The sequence below is a fragment of the Hemitrygon akajei genome, chromosome 19 (genome assembly GCF_048418815.1).
Source record: "Hemitrygon akajei chromosome 19, sHemAka1.3, whole genome shotgun sequence".
Lineage (NCBI taxonomy): Eukaryota > Metazoa > Chordata > Chondrichthyes > Myliobatiformes > Dasyatidae > Hemitrygon > Hemitrygon akajei.
Window position 1 is genome coordinate 66,400,611 of NC_133142.1, and position 15,784 is coordinate 66,416,394.

General features: G+C 36.9%; 2 protein-coding genes across 3 annotated transcripts in view; one reads left to right on the top strand and one right to left on the bottom strand.

The window, feature by feature from the left end:
• The window catches only part of cenpp (centromere protein P), a 304,546-nt gene that overhangs the window by 76,135 nt on the left and 212,627 nt on the right, over window positions 1–15,784 (top strand). The gene's annotated exons all lie outside the window — the stretch shown is intronic.
• ogna (osteoglycin, paralog a) lies at window positions 353–15,707 on the bottom strand. Of its 2 annotated transcripts, XM_073072679.1 has the most exons (6): window positions 15,309–15,707; window positions 11,489–11,600; window positions 10,363–10,521; window positions 3,101–3,303; window positions 1,725–1,820; window positions 353–757 (listed from the first exon to the last, which is right to left on the bottom strand). In XM_073072679.1, exons 1-6 carry the CDS (start codon window positions 15,690–15,692, stop codon window positions 566–568), a joined length of 1,146 nt encoding a protein of 381 aa, XP_072928780.1. In that variant the 5' UTR covers window positions 15,693–15,707; the 3' UTR covers window positions 353–565. The 2 variants fall into 2 exon arrangements, with proteins under 2 accessions (XP_072928780.1, XP_072928781.1); XM_073072680.1 differs by lacking the exon at window positions 10,363–10,521.

The following is a 15,784-nucleotide window of genomic DNA, read 5'->3' on the forward strand; positions in this document are numbered from 1 at the left end:
ATGATAATATACTGTAAATCATAGAAAGAGTGGAAGTTTGTTAGAAAGGTCATAAATTTGTTTTAATGTTTTACATTAGTGATTTGTTTTAATGTCAATTATGGTTTAATAGGATTTTAATTTGGAAACTACATGATTTATTTCCTTTAAAATATTTACAAAACTTTTTCTGAAGATTCTCTTATTTATTTTAATAAATAGAATCCTGTTGAGAAAAATTAATGTTTGTAAGTGATGTGCAGCTACAATGTTATGAAATGACTACATGAAGAACTATGTTGAGTTCATTACTTTGACTGAATTAAATGCAGTTCAATACAGTACTGTATTTCAGAAACTAAAAGTCAAACAGTAATATGCGTAACTTTAATCAAATGTAAATAAATTTTAAAAACTTGCAGTTGCAATTTTTTCAGTAAATGAACTGAGTTTTTCACTGCCATGAAATAAACCCTTAGTGTTAAATTCTATTTAGAAAAAGCGGTGTTTTGTTAAATACGAGGGTGTTGGCATGAAACCTTGGTCTTCGCCCATAACCATTAAGTAGTTTCTGATTAAGGATTTTTCAGGAGTAGTGTACTCTCCCAAAATATGGTTTCCCAATAGGCAGCCTTCGCAAGCAGATGTAGCTATTGGGGTATTCTGCCAAATTGATAGGATTCTCTTCAAGCCGTATCTCAGTCAGCTGATCACGGATATAACTGGCATCCATGGGCTTGCAAAATGTTTTATCCGTAATAGAAGATATATTGTTATGCTGAAAGATAAAAAGGTTACAGGTATTGTTAAATTTCAGTTAATTTAATACTTTAGTGGTCCTTGAGAAATACTGACTTGCAATCTTGATAAATGAATTGATGGACGTTTGCTCTGAGTCTTCTAGCTATATTCTAAATGGTCATATTTGTAGATTTTCAGAGCAGATATTTCACCTTGAAAATGTTTTCACCTGATTCAAAATTGTGCCCCCTAGAGCAATGCTGATTGATTATTCATTGCATATATTAGTATTTTGCAACTTCTTTTGCATTATTGACAAAAGATTCACTGTTCTTTGGCTAAGATGCATATCCAAACACCATAGCATATTCTACATTGAGTTTTGAACAACTATTGCTCTGCTATAGTTAGTGGAAATTTTTATTTTTAGGAAGGAATGCTGATTCTGTGTATTCTTCTACAAATGTAGAAAGATACACAGGATACATTACTTAATGCAACTAATTTGTACAGAATAAACTTTGTTTACAATTGACAATAAGAGGCTTTTTGGAAATTTAAGATACATGGAGACTTGTGGCTGTGAAGAAACTCTGCCTTTTGTTTTAAAAAAGCTTGTAAATACGCTTGTTTATAATTATGCAATCCAGAAGATTAGTATAGTTGGATTATTATCTACCACGAAAGTAGACATTGCAGTGGTTATTTATTAGACTGATTATTATTTACATTGTCATGTTATATTGATTAATTTCATTGAATGAAATCCAGCCTCTCTGCTCAAGAGATTTCTCTGACTACGGAAAATATCAGAAAAGTGAAAAATAGATTAAGTAAGCAAATTATATTGAGAAAAATGTAATAAGAGCATGTTGCTAGAATATTAACGATTCGCTAATTTCTATTTCTTTATGTTCTTTTTGATTTGCACAGTATAAATAAATATTCATAGCGTAGAAGCATGATAAAGCTTAGTTTCAATTTAAACATGTTAGATATCTAACCTGTAAATGAAGCACACGAATACTCTGGGGTAAGTTATCGGGTACTTTATCCAGTTTGTTGTATCCTAGGTAAAGATACTGCAGTCTGGCCAAGTTCTGGGGAAAAAAAATCAGATTTGTTATCTCCAACTTTGAAGGAAGTGAAATGAAATACTTAAGTTTTGTGCTCAGTATAGTGCAGAATTTTCCACTAAATCGCACAATCTTGGAAACTGTTCACGTTGATTCCTGGGATGGTGGAACTGATGTATGAAGAGAGTTTGGACTCATTACAATATTTGTATTTTCTAAATTTTAGAAGAATGAGAGGGGACCTCATTGGATTTTTTAAGATTCTGATGTGTTTGGATAGATTAGCTGCAAGGAATATTTTTCTGCTGTTGTCATCTAGAACAGATGTTACAATCTGAAGATGCAGGCTGGGCCATTTAGGATGGGGTAAGAAACTGATGCACAATTTTCATCTCAATCAGAGGTGAGCATCTGGAATTAAATACTGCAGAAGACATTTGAGGCCAAATCATTGAATAAGGACCTCTATCTGATATCAGTGGCTAAGGAGATAAAGGAATAGAAACATAGAAAACCTACAGCACAATACAGGCCCTTCGGCCCACAAAGCTGTGCTGAACATGTCCTTACCTTAGAAATTACCTAGGGTTATCTATAGCCCTCTATTTTTCTGAGCTTGTTGTACCCGTCCAGGAGTCTCTTAAAAGACCCTATCGTATCCGCCTCCACCACTGTTGCCGGCAGCCCATTCCACGCACTCACCACTCTCAAAAAAAAAACTTACCCCTAACATCTCCTCTGTACCTACTTCCAAGCACATTAAAACTGTGCCCTCTCGTGCTAGCCATTCCAGCCCTGGGAAAAAGCCTCTGACTATCCACACGATCAATGCCTCTCATCATCTTATACACCTCTATAGAATATAGAACAAAAACAGGAAAAGGGTAGTAATTTAGATGATGGATAATTATGATCATATTGAATGATGAAGCCAGCTCCAAGATCTGAGTGGCATAAATAGAAGGAAGCCAGTGTATTTCCATCCATCTGGACAATGGAGAGACTTTGGAAAATGCTATGTACGGTTATGACAAAGGACAAAACGGATTGAGAAGGGGGCGGGAAGATATCTTTATCACATTCAAATTTAATTTTATTAGTAACTTTGAACTGTTCTATTTAATATTGTGATAAAGATGGAACCATATCAAGATACAAACAGACATTCAAGTGGTTTGCCTTAAATGACAATTGAACTTGAAAAGAGCTCTTCTGCCCTTGCTTGATCAACAAAGATCAGCAACAGAGAAGCACACCCAAAGGGAACTTAAAATAAGGAGGCCTAATATTCTTTAACACATTACCTTAAAAGCATTGCGTTTTATTCCATTGCTTTTGATGCGGTTGTGTTGTGCATCCAATGTTATAAGTTTTGGTGGTAAAGCAGGCAGACGAGTGAGCCTGTTATCAGTAAGCGTCAAATATTCCAGTTCTGGAAGTTGTGCGAAGACCTTATCTTCTATTTCAGTAATTTGGTTCCCAGACAGATCAATCCCTCTCAGAGTTGCTATATATAATTTAAAAAAGATTGAAAAATGACTTGTGTATCAGTTTTACTATTTGCTCAGAATAATTTCCTCAAAAATAAGTTTCTTGCTTACGCAATACATATTTTATAATTCCCTTTTTCAAGTCGTTAATATCATCCATCCAATATGCAGCACACACATGCCTGCACTGACACCACACGTGTTTGCATATGTGCACCACCCCATGTTCCTCACACTCACCAACATGCACATGTGGGCATGCACATTCCTCCAGCAGCAGCTGCTTATCTTTTGTGCTCGTTTGTGCCAAACACTGATTTCTGAATATAATTGTGTGTTCTAATACTTAGTTACTGGATTGTTCCCCTGAATCTTTTATCAGAAACCTGTACTCTCTTACTATGTAAAACTACTCCATGATCAACCTAATCCTTCACTTCAAAACAAACTATAGCCCTCCTTCTTTATCACATCCATGTGCCAGCTTAGAGTCTATTTAATATGCCTATTATATTCCCCTCTACTACCACTTCTGGCAGTGCGTTCCAGGCAGGTACACCTCTCTGGAAAGAAACCCTGCCTCTGACATCTTCTCTAAACTCTCCTCCATTAATCTCAAACAAATGTCCTCTGGCATTGGCCATTGCCACGAGGTTAAAGGTGTTGGTGGTTCTCTCTGCCAGTCTTTTAAGGTGTATTGCTTCACACTTTTCCGCAATGAACTCCATCTGACACTTATCCAACCAGCTCTGCATTCTGTCCATATCCTGTTGTAACTTGTGACAATCTTTTACACTATCCACAACACCTCCAACCTTGTGCAAACTTACTAATACATGCCTCCATTTCCTGATCCAAATTATATATAAAAATAACTAAGAGGTCACCAAACGTATCTCTGTAGAACACCACTGGTCACCAGCCTCCAGGCAGAATGCAGCCCATATGCTACTCCCTCTGCCTTCTATGGACAAGCCAGTTCCGAATCTACACAGACAAGTTTCCGTGTGTCCCTTGTATCATGACTTTCTGGATGAACTGACCATGGAGAATGTTGTCAAATGCCTGACTAAAATCCATATAGTAGTAGGCAGCCGTCTATCCCAGGGGATCATGGGTTTGTGCCTCTGATTGACTATGTCCACTCCAGGGAGCAAGCCTGGGCAAGAAGATTTGAAGAACCGGCTGTTGTCCGTGCAGCGGGTTCCCCCTCTCCATGTCACTGATGTAGTCCAAGGGAAAGGCAAGCGCTGATACAGCTTGGCATTAGTGTTGTCACAGAGGATGCCAAAGTGAAGTTGTAAACAACATCAAACTGCCTTAAGGACCCTGGCTCCGGATTTCTTCCTCGGGGTCTACTCCCGAAGCCTTTCTCCATGGGTGGGTATGGCTGCAAAGCAGCAGACGTTTAAAATCAGATTCTCCTTCTCCTAGGCGGGCTGCGGCCCAAGGCTGACAAGCCCCACCTGCCCGAAGCAACTCGTTTTGAGGTGCCAGTGACCTAATGGATAAGGCACTGGCCTCCTAAGCCTGGGATTGTGGGTTTGAGTCCCATCTGGCATGATGAAAATCATATACAGTACAGTGCCTATAAAAAGTATTCACCCCACCTTGGTTGGCTTAATGATTTATTGTTTTATAACATTGAATCACAGTGGATTTAATTTGGCTTTTTTGATACTGATCAACAGAAAAGGACTCTTTCCTGTTAAAGTGTAAACAGATTGCTACAAAGTGACCTAAATTAATTACAAATATAAAACACAAAATAATGGATTGCATAAGTATTCACCCCCTTCAGGTCAGTTTTTAGTAGATGCACCTTTGGCAGCAATTACAGCCTTGAGTCTGTGTCGACAGGTTTCTATCAGCTTTGTACATCTGGATACTGCAAATTTTCCCCATTCTTCTTTACAAAACTATTCAAGCTCTGTCAGATTGCAAGGAGATTGTGAGTGAACAGCTCTATTCAAGTCCAGCCACAAATTCTCAATTTGATTGAGGTCTGGACTCTGACTTGACCACTTCAGGGCATTTTTTGTTGTTTTTAAGCCATTCCTGTGTAGTTTTGGCTTAATGCTTGGGGTCATTTTCATGCTGGAAAACAAATCATCTTGCAAGTTGCAGTTCTTTTGCAGATTGCATCAGGTTTTCCTCCAGGATTTCCCTGCATTTTACTGCATTCATTTTACCATCTACCATCAGAAGCCTTCCAGGGTCTGCTACAGTGAAGCAACCCCAACGCATGATGCAGCCACCACCACACTTCCTGGTAGGGATGGTGTGTTTCTTGATTGGATTGACTTAACTGTACTCCAAAGGATATTAAGTGACATGGAAATTTTTCATGTATCAATGTCCTGAATTGTGCTTTTCAATAACCTTTTACAGAGTTGCTTGGAGTGTTCTTTTGTTTTCATGGTGTTGTTTTTGTCAGGATACTGACTAACCAGCAGTTGGACCTTCCAGATCCAGATGTATTTTCACTACAGTCAATTGAAACACCTTGACTGTACACAGGTGATCTCCATTTAAATAATTATGTGACTTCTAAAACCAATTAGCTGCACCAGTGATGATTTGGTGTCTTATGTTAAAGGGAGTGAATACTTATGCAATCAATTATTTTGTGTTTTATATTTGTAATTAATTTAGATCACTTTGTAGAGATCTGTTTACACTTTGACATGGAAGTCTTTTGGCTGATCATTGTCAAAAAAAGTCAAATTAAGTCACTGTGATTCAATGTTGTAAACCAATAAAACATGAAAATTTCCAAGGAGGGGTGAATACTTTTATATCATGTATTTGGTTTTATTTTATCTTTTTTGACTTATAATATACATCTTCTTGTACTCTGTATTCTTCTATGTAGAAATTAATACAAATATTGAAAGAGAATACTTTTTATAGGCAGTGTACACCACATTCACCATTCCCCTCCCCACCGATGTAAGACTCATTGATCTGTAATTCCCAAGATTATTCCATAGAACCATAGCACCACAGAACATTACAGCACAGAAACAGGCCTTCTGGCCCTTCTTGGCTGTGCCAAACCATTTTTCTGCCTAGTCCCACTGACCTGCACCTGGCCCATATCCCTCCATATACCTCTCATCCATTTACCTGTCCAAGTTTGTCTTAAATGTTAAAAGTGAACCTGCATTTACCATTTCATCCGGCAGCTCATTCCACACTCCCACCACTCTCTGTATGAAGAAGCCCCCCACCCCAGTGCTCCCTTTAAACTTTTCCCCCTTCACTCTTAACCCATGACCTCTGTTTTTTTTTTCTCCCCTAGCCTCAGTGGAAAAAGCCTGCTCTATCTATACCCATCATAATTTTATATACCTCTATCAAGTCTCCCCCTCATTCTTCTACGCTCCAGGGAATAAAGTCCTAACCTATTCAACCTTTCTCTGTAACTCAGTTTCTCAAGTCCCGGCAACATCCTTATAAACCTTCTCTGCACTCTTTCAACCTTATTATTATCCTACCTGTAATTCGGTGACCAAAACTGCACACAATACTCCAAATTCGGCCTCACCAATGCCTTATACAACCTCACCATAACATTCCAACTCTTATACTCAGTACTTTGATTTACAAAGGCCAATGTACCAAAAGCTCTCTTTACGACCCTATCTACCTGTGGTGCCACTTTTAGGGAATTTTGTATCTGTATTCCCAGATCCCTCTGTTCTACTGCACTCCTCAGTGCCCTACCATTTACCTTGTATGTTCTACCTTGATTTTTCCTTCCAAAGTGCAATACCTCACACTTGTCTGTATTAAACTCCATCTGCCATTTTTCAGCCCATTTTTCCAGCTGGTCCAAATCTCTCTGCAAGCTTTGAAAACCTTCCTCACTGTCCACTACACCTTCAATCTTTGTATCCAGCAAATTTGCTGATCCAATTTACCACATTATCGTCCAGATCATTGATATAGATGACAAATAACAATGGACCCAGCACTGATCCCTGTGGCACACCACTAGTCACAGGTCTCCATTCAGGGAAGCAATCCTCCACTACCACTCTCTGACTTCTCCCATTGAGCCAATGTCTAATCCAATTTACTACCTTACCATGTATACGTAGCGAATGAATCTTCCTGACCTCCCATGTGGGACCTTGTCAAAGGCCTTACTGAAGTCCATGTAGACAACATCCATTGCCTTCCCTTCATCCACTTTCCTTGTAACCTCCTCAAAAAACTCAAATAAATTTGTTAAACATGACCTACCATGCATGAAGCTGTGTTGACTCTCCCTAATAATAAGTCCCTGTCCATCCAAATACTTGTAGATCCTATCTCTTAGTACTCCTTCCAATAATTTACCTATTACCGACGTCAAATTTACCAGCCTATAATTTCCCGGATTACTTTTAGAGCCTTTTTTAAACAACGGAACAACATGAGCTCCGATCCTCCGGCACCTCACCTGTAGATATCAACATTTTAAATACCGTATATCTGCCAGGGCCCTCGCAATTTCAAAACTAGTCTCCTTCAAGGTCCGAGGGAATACCCTGTCAGGTCCTGGGGATTTATCTACTCTGATTTTCCTCAAGATAGCAAGCACCTCCTATTCCTATTACCTGTCTTGAACACTGGAACAACTATTGCCATCCTCCAATCCTCTGGTACCACTTTTGTAGCCAGTGAAGCCCTGAAGATTATTTTCATCACCCCGGAAATCTCTTCCATTACTTCCCTTAGAAATATGGGATACATCCTTTCTGGCCCCAGGAACTACTCTGATGTTTTTCAGAAGTTCCAACACTACCTTCTTCAAAACGTCAACATGCTCCTGCACATTAGCCTGTTCTGCACTGGCCTCACATTCATCAAAGTCCCTCCCTGAAGCAAAGTATTCATTAAGGCCTCTCCTACCTCTTCTATCTCCAGGCAAGTGCTTCCTGAGCAGTGCTGCCCACACTCTAGTCATCATCCTGTTATTCAAGTATGTGTGGAGTTCAGGTTTCCTTAATCTTACATTGGCACATGGCCTTCTCATGTGCCCTTCTAGCTCTTCTCAGTCACCACTTAAGCTCCTTCCTGGCTACCTCATAATTCTCAGAAGCTTTGCCTGATTTTTGCTTCATAAATTTTACATATGCCTCCTCCTTCCTCTTGGCTAGATGTTTCACCTCTCTTATCAGTTCCTTCACCCTATCATCTATCCCCTCTCTTAGTGGGACAGACCTATTCAGTACCTCCTGCAAGTGGCCCCTAAGCAACCTCCACATTTCTGTGCTGCATTTCCCTGAAAACATCTGATCCCAATTTACACTCCCAATTTCCTGCTAGCACCATTGTAATTTGCCCTCTCCCAATTAAATACTATTCTTTCCTATTCTCTGCTCTTATTTGTTGTCCTTGCCTATGCTAAAGTTCTGGGAGTTGTGGTCACTATCTCAAAAATTTCTCACCCACTGAAAGGTCTGTTATTCGACCAGCATCATTACTTTGTACCAGATCCAGTATGGCCTTTCCTTTAGAGGTCCTGTCCACATACTGTCAAAAGTCTTTCTTAGACACCTAACAAATTTACTCCAACTAAACCTTTTGCACCAAGGAGGTGTCAATATTAGGGGAGTTGAAGTCACCCATAACAACAACTCTGTTCTTTTTGCACCATTCCAAAATCTGCCTACTCCTCTGCTCTTCATGTTGCTTTTGGAGGTGGGGGGCTAGGGGCTATAGAATAATTCTCATAGAGTGATTGCTTCTTTCTATTTCTGACCTCCACCCACAGTAACTCACTAAGTGATCTTTCCATGGCATCCTTCCTTTCTATAGCAATGATATTATCCCTGATTAGAAAAGCCACTCCCAAGGCACTCCTCCCCACCTCTTTTTACCTATCTCCTATCCCCCTGCTGGCTTAGTTTAAACTCTCCCTGAGTAGCTCTGGCAAACCTGTCCATGATAACATTGGTCATTGTTGAGTTCCTTTTGTACAGATTATACTTTCCCAAAAGTGATCCCATGATTCACAAATCTGAACCACTGCCCCCTATACCAATTCATCTGCCAAATAATCCTTTACTTACCTTCACTGGCGCATGGTACAGTCAGCAGACCGGAGATTACTACTTTTGAAGTCTTGCTTCTAACTCCCTATATTAACTCCTCAGGACCTCATCTCTTTTCCTACCTATGTGTTTGTACCAATATGTTCTACATCTTTCAGCTGCTCACCTTCCCCTTAAGAATGATGTGCATTTGATCTGAATCCGGCACCCGCGAGTCAACGTACAGTCTGGAATTCTCAATCTCAAGCCTGGCTGCTATGATTTTCCCTTGGTAGGTTGCTCCCCCAGTTACTGAGAGTAAGTAATTAGAACTGATAACCTTTGTAATTTCTTTCGATAGCTTATGAAATCTCTTAGCAACAGAACTGCATTTTGAATCCTTTCAACCGTATCACATTGGCTATACATCTATTGTTCAAATCAATAAGTATGAAGAGTTGCACCATAGTTCTAATATAAATTTTCTATCATGTCATTGTCAGACTGGTGAGTGAATGGTCTTGATCAAGTATTGCTTCAAGAGTAATGTTCAAACTCTAATATGAGGTTTGGAGCTGGTTCATGATTGCTGAATCAAAATAAAAGTCATGTATTCTATACATTATTTTCTGAGGTACTGTTTGAAAAGATCAATGGCAATAATATAATTAGATTTATCCTGTGTTTTGCATTGTTCCAAGATTTCAAAGTCAAAATCTTAACCACAAATTCCTCAAAAGAGAAAAATTAATCATTTTTAACTTTGTTTTTCTCTACACCATCTAGTTTATTTGTGCTGAAATCCATATAACTTTGTATTATTAGTGCTGTACCTCAATAAGTCGTAGTCTAAAGTAATTATTTTATATTTTGAAAGATCAATAATTTACATCAAAAGTTGTAAACATTACAACAGATATTTTTACACAAGTAATTTTGTTTTTGTTGCCCATTAGCATTGTCAAATTATGTATATAGTTACATTTATTTATCTCCTCGTGTTATGTTATCTCTATTTTGCTTTTAGAACAAATATCAAAATGTACTCACGGAAATTGGCAAAATCTTTTACAGTGACTCTTTTAATATTGTTGAATCGTGCATAAATATATGATGTTTCCTTTGGCAAAATTGGAATTTCTTCAATCTCAGTCTCATCACAGTATACAGAGCCAGTTAGGCAGACACACAGAAGGCAAGTTGGCATGTCTGAAATATATATTTTTAAAGAATATCTCAATGGCTCCAATGAAATGTCATCATTAATAACCTCTTTAACATATATATCTATGAAGTTTGTACCTGCATTCAGATTGTCAGAGGATTTGTCTTTTATTAGTTACTTTGACTTGATCTACAATTCACAACTATCAGGTGTTGCAGTTTGACTTCAATTATAATTATGAAAATGTGGAATAATGTGCATTGTTGGTGTTTTCTCTATGATTCTTGTGACATTTTGAATCCAATTTGGCATTCTGATAGGGTATATAGTGGCATAGATTTTCCTAGTTTCAAATTGTTAGCATTGTTGATTCAAAATCAGCAAAATAAACTTACTGGTTGGCGTAGTAATGAAGCTACTCAATTTGAAACAATAATTAGGGTATTACACGAGTGGACAATTTGATGGTGATTATTTTCGAGCATCATGTAGACTCATTGTGTTGGTTCAGTTGTCGCCATTTAAAATTATATATGTTGAAACTTACTTTCATTTTACTTTGAACAATGTGGGTTGAATTATGTATTAGTAAAAAACCTGGACATTTAATTATATTTAATATTTAAGGGACACAGTGTGTGTGTTTTTTGAGCCATCTATTGAAATTTGTTTTTATTTACAGAAAGAAAAGAAGCAAATGTAATTTTAGCTTAACCAACAAATATAACTCTTTTACACTCATTCAGATAGAACTAAACAATATAATTAGTATTGTGTGCGGGATACAACCATTTAAAATTCTAAAGCCGACATATTTTATTGGGCCATTATTCATTGAATGGAATATTAGCAGATATATCTTACAGTCCTCATTTGCCATTGCAATTATTTGGAAGTTTTAAAGATGTATCTTGTTCAATGCTAATAGTTTATGGATGAAGCACTAATATTTTAACACTTAAATACAAGAGGTATTCAAATAATAAGATGAGAAAATAAGTTGGTTCTTACCTGCAGGATTATCTGATTCTGGCTCCATTGTTGGGGACCTGATAAAACGTGAAAGTTCCACTTCTTGGCTCTTGTCAGTATCATCATGCCTTGAGGTGATAATTTCTTTTAGCTTTCAACAACAAAAAAATTCTTGTTCAAATATGTAGTTTGGATTTTTCCCATGTTATATCTACACCAACAATAAATCGTGTGCAGATTCCACAACAAAGCACCATGAAAAGTTTATGAGCAAAGCACTATTGCTGAGGGTAGAGACATCAGTGTATATTAGTATGTGTATGAGTTCTTATCTTAGCAATTTACATTGTTAGGCACTTATTTTCCACTATTAGCTCCCTCATTCTTCTTTTCATTTATGTAGTTGTTAATGTGATAATTTTCTATATGATAAATAATTTTTAAAAAGTTCAAATGTATTTCTGTGGGATTTACAGAGTTTGAAGAAGGTTTCATTCCATGATGCTATAAATTATTAGGGAAATTTTGAGACAGGTGCAGAATACTGGCTGCTACACACCTTCCCTGCCTTTTTGAATAAATAGAGCTTCTTTTGGATTCATTTTGCTTCAAGACATTCTCAGAAATCAGTTTGCAACCTCCATGACAAACTTAGTTATCTTTTTTCTTATTTCTGGCAGATTCTTTAATATCTGGAATGCTTTTATTTTCAAGCCAGATTTTGGAGGACATCCTGAACAGTACAGCTAATATTCTTGCCACTCATATTTTAATAATCTGTGAGTGATGCATAAATATAAAGCATTGCTTGAATTTTGTGGACTAATAGATGTCAGACATGATTCAGTAGCATTGATAAAGAGGAATTAATTGATCTGGTGGGGGTGCCAGGAATTGCAGGGCATGATTTCAATATTAGTTATTCCATTTTGAAAAACTTTTATACGAAGAGGGCAGCAGAAATCTGGAATTGCTCTTCCTTTCACCAGCTGTGGATAGAGGATCAATTACAGCTTTCAGGAATGATATTCCTGGTTTTTAAATGAATTATCCCTTTTAAAAAATGCTATCAAAACTTTCATCTTTGGCCATTTATTTTGTTTCACTGATAAGTATTTCCACGTGCCAATTCAAATCTTTTCCATGTTTATTTTCCATTCTCAGGAGTGCTTGAGGAATTTCTATAGAAGCTGCAAAGGAATGGCACAGGCCACTGACTTTGTAGAAACTTACTGCAAAAATTAAGCAGTTCAATGTGCAAGTTTCCCTTTTACCGATTTGATTTACAACCAAGCACAGGCAGTAGTGGATCTTTGGCACCCTCTTACAATGATGTCATCAAGCAGGATTTACAGCCAGTCAGAATGAAGAATTCTCTTAGACAGGAACCACGTTTTAAATATCTTGTGGAAAGTGAATTGCAGGTTGAGGCATACACATGGCATGAAGGTAGAACATGAAATCTAAATATTTTTAAACTTCAAAAAAAACTTAATTTTTTTTCCTCAGAAGTACTGATACCATATTTCTCAAATATTTTTTCCTGTCCAAGAGGAACGTTTGATAACGAATTCACCCTGGTTCACAATTGGAATATTCATTCAAAAAGGGCCTTATTTTTAGTGATCTCCACCTTAAAAACAATACATACAATATTGAAGTTTATGCCAAATCACTAATTATGGGTTAATGAATCTCCGAAGACTGTAACAGCAGAGCTTCACAGAACAAATTCTAGATTATTGCAGTTAACTGTGTATAATTAGAAATCCAGGAATAATGCCGTTAATACAGAAAATGATTAGAAAGTGAACATTCCTGATGCATGGAAAAGCTGAAATGAGAAGTATTGGTACGTTTAAGAGGAAGCATGGTAACTTGATGAAAGGGAATGGAACAGGAAATGTGTGATAGGCTTAACGGAAGTTGGAGGAGGCCCATGTGAAACATAATCTCAGGATTGGGTCAGTTTGATAAATTATATTTTATTTTTGTTAGTTTTTGTTAGTAGCCAAATAGTTTGTTTGTTACTCTGTTAATTCTCTGTACTAACAATGAAGGTCAGAAATGCAGGAATTATATTTCTATTCATCTTGTTTTAAGAATCTCATGCATGGCTTTTGAAGTGTTTATCTATGGGAATGCACAGGCCAATGGTGTAAAGGCTTTGAAAATGACTAGAAGAATACAAGTATGGGCATAAATGTGGAAATGGGGGGGAATAAAAGATCTATGTAACATGCAAAAAAAAAGAAAATTTTTGGATAAGAAATATCTGAATTAAAACCTGAACTGGACTATGATTGATAATGGAGAGGATCGACAGGAAATAATAAAGTAGTGGTAAAGTTAATGGGTGAAAGTGTTGATCAGTCTAACTGCTTGGGGGAAAGTATCCAACATGGGTACATCTGGATGTGTAGGGACCATTGGCAGCAAATTCAGCTAGTGGGCCAAGTCCAGAACAATCTTGCCAATAATTATAATCCCTGTGGTCATTCTTTTTAGAGTTGAAAAGTTAGGTCTCTTCAGTGGATTTTTAAAAATGTATACAAATGAAAATTCTCAGTTCTGTGGAATACTGATAAAATCACTGAACTGTACCCAAAAAGGGTCAGTATACAATTATGAGGCAAAAAGCTGAGAATAACAAATAAAATAGATATCATTAGCATTTTGACTGAGTTGCCAAATTTGGGAGTGTGAAACGAGAACAGTCTCAAGTGGATTTCTATTAAATCTAAGTTGCCTTGAATAATCTGTCTTTTTTTTGTGTGGGAAAAGTTGCCTCATCACTGGATCAACCATTTGTACTTTTTCCTTCATTGGGCATTACTGAATGGAAAGCCAGTGATCTTGATGGAGATCATTACTGATGTGCTACCTGTCCCAGAAGAGTTTGTCTGTAATAAGTACTTTCTGGAACTTAGTAATTCTTTCATTCTGCACATGATATTCATGCTATGTGTAGTGCACCACCACTTCACCTGCAGACTGGCTACATCTGGCCAGACTTAAGTGTAAAACAAAATATTTTTTTAATAACCTAGTTGTCAGATCTAATTTTTTAACCATTTTTACAAACCATTTTAAAATCAGATGTAGCAATTTAATGTGTTTTTTCATTTTAATAATGTCTAAGTGTGCATTCTGGTATTTTGCAGTGTTATAGTACATCATTTGGGGATTGATGCAATTTAATTATGAACAGCAACCAAAAAAAATCTACTCGTACTGATTTGGTCCAGGAAAAAGTTATCCTCACATATTTTAACACTCTTAAGTAAAGCCTATTTAGGATTCTAATAGCTTTTACATATTAGAAGTAACTTGTACATGTTGTATGCAAGATACTTGATAATCACTCTGAGCAAAGCGTTAAGTAGTGGAATGAGCTGATATGAAACTCATATCAGACCTGGTAGTAATAAATCTCTCAATAGTAACTAACTTACATATTTTTCACATCAAAACTTGTTTGCTAAATTACTTGTATATAATACTGTAGTACTATAAAACTACAAGTGTTCCCCTTGTCTGACTTTTATTCAAACTTACTCTCTTGCTTAAGTATAGTTTAAGCAAGAGCGAGTTCTGAATAAAATAACATTGAACAGTTTTGAAGCAACATTATTTAATAATTTTGCCCACAAACATATTTTGCTGTCTTGAACATAAGTGATTATATGACTAAATAATTATTCCAGTCTGTTTACTTGTCTAAAAGACAATAACATTCATTAATGACTGTTCTGTAAATATTATTTCTGATCTATGTATCTTATACATTGCAAATGTAAATGTGAGTATCTTGATGAGATAGAACCTAAGGCTAGTTGCCTAAATATTAAAGAATTACCTGTATTTGTTTTGTTTCTTGTAGTTCATCTTCATATTCATAATCAAGTTCTGCATCAAGAGAATCCATGTCCAAATAATGCACATTAAATTCCTCTTCCTTATTAGCTGGTGCTGTGAATACTAATTGTACAAATGTAATCACAAAAAGTAAAGGGCACACAGCATTCATTTTGGACCAAAGTCCAAGAAAAGTAAGTTCTGAGAAAAATTGAAAAGCTGAAATACTGGACAGAGCAGTCCCTTGCTGTTGAGACGTAGAATCTGTCAAATCAGTATTTAAAGCTTTCACCAGCTGGTGCCAGAAGTTGCAGAAGAATGAGACTGCGTGATATTTCTTAACCCCCTGAACTCCATTCTTAGTTACAGTTGCAATAGCAGTCATGGTTCACACAGCCAGTCTCTGTAAATTCTAAACGGAACAATAAAAACCTCATTATGTCGGTAGTGAAGCATATTTTGCAAACATTTCTGTGA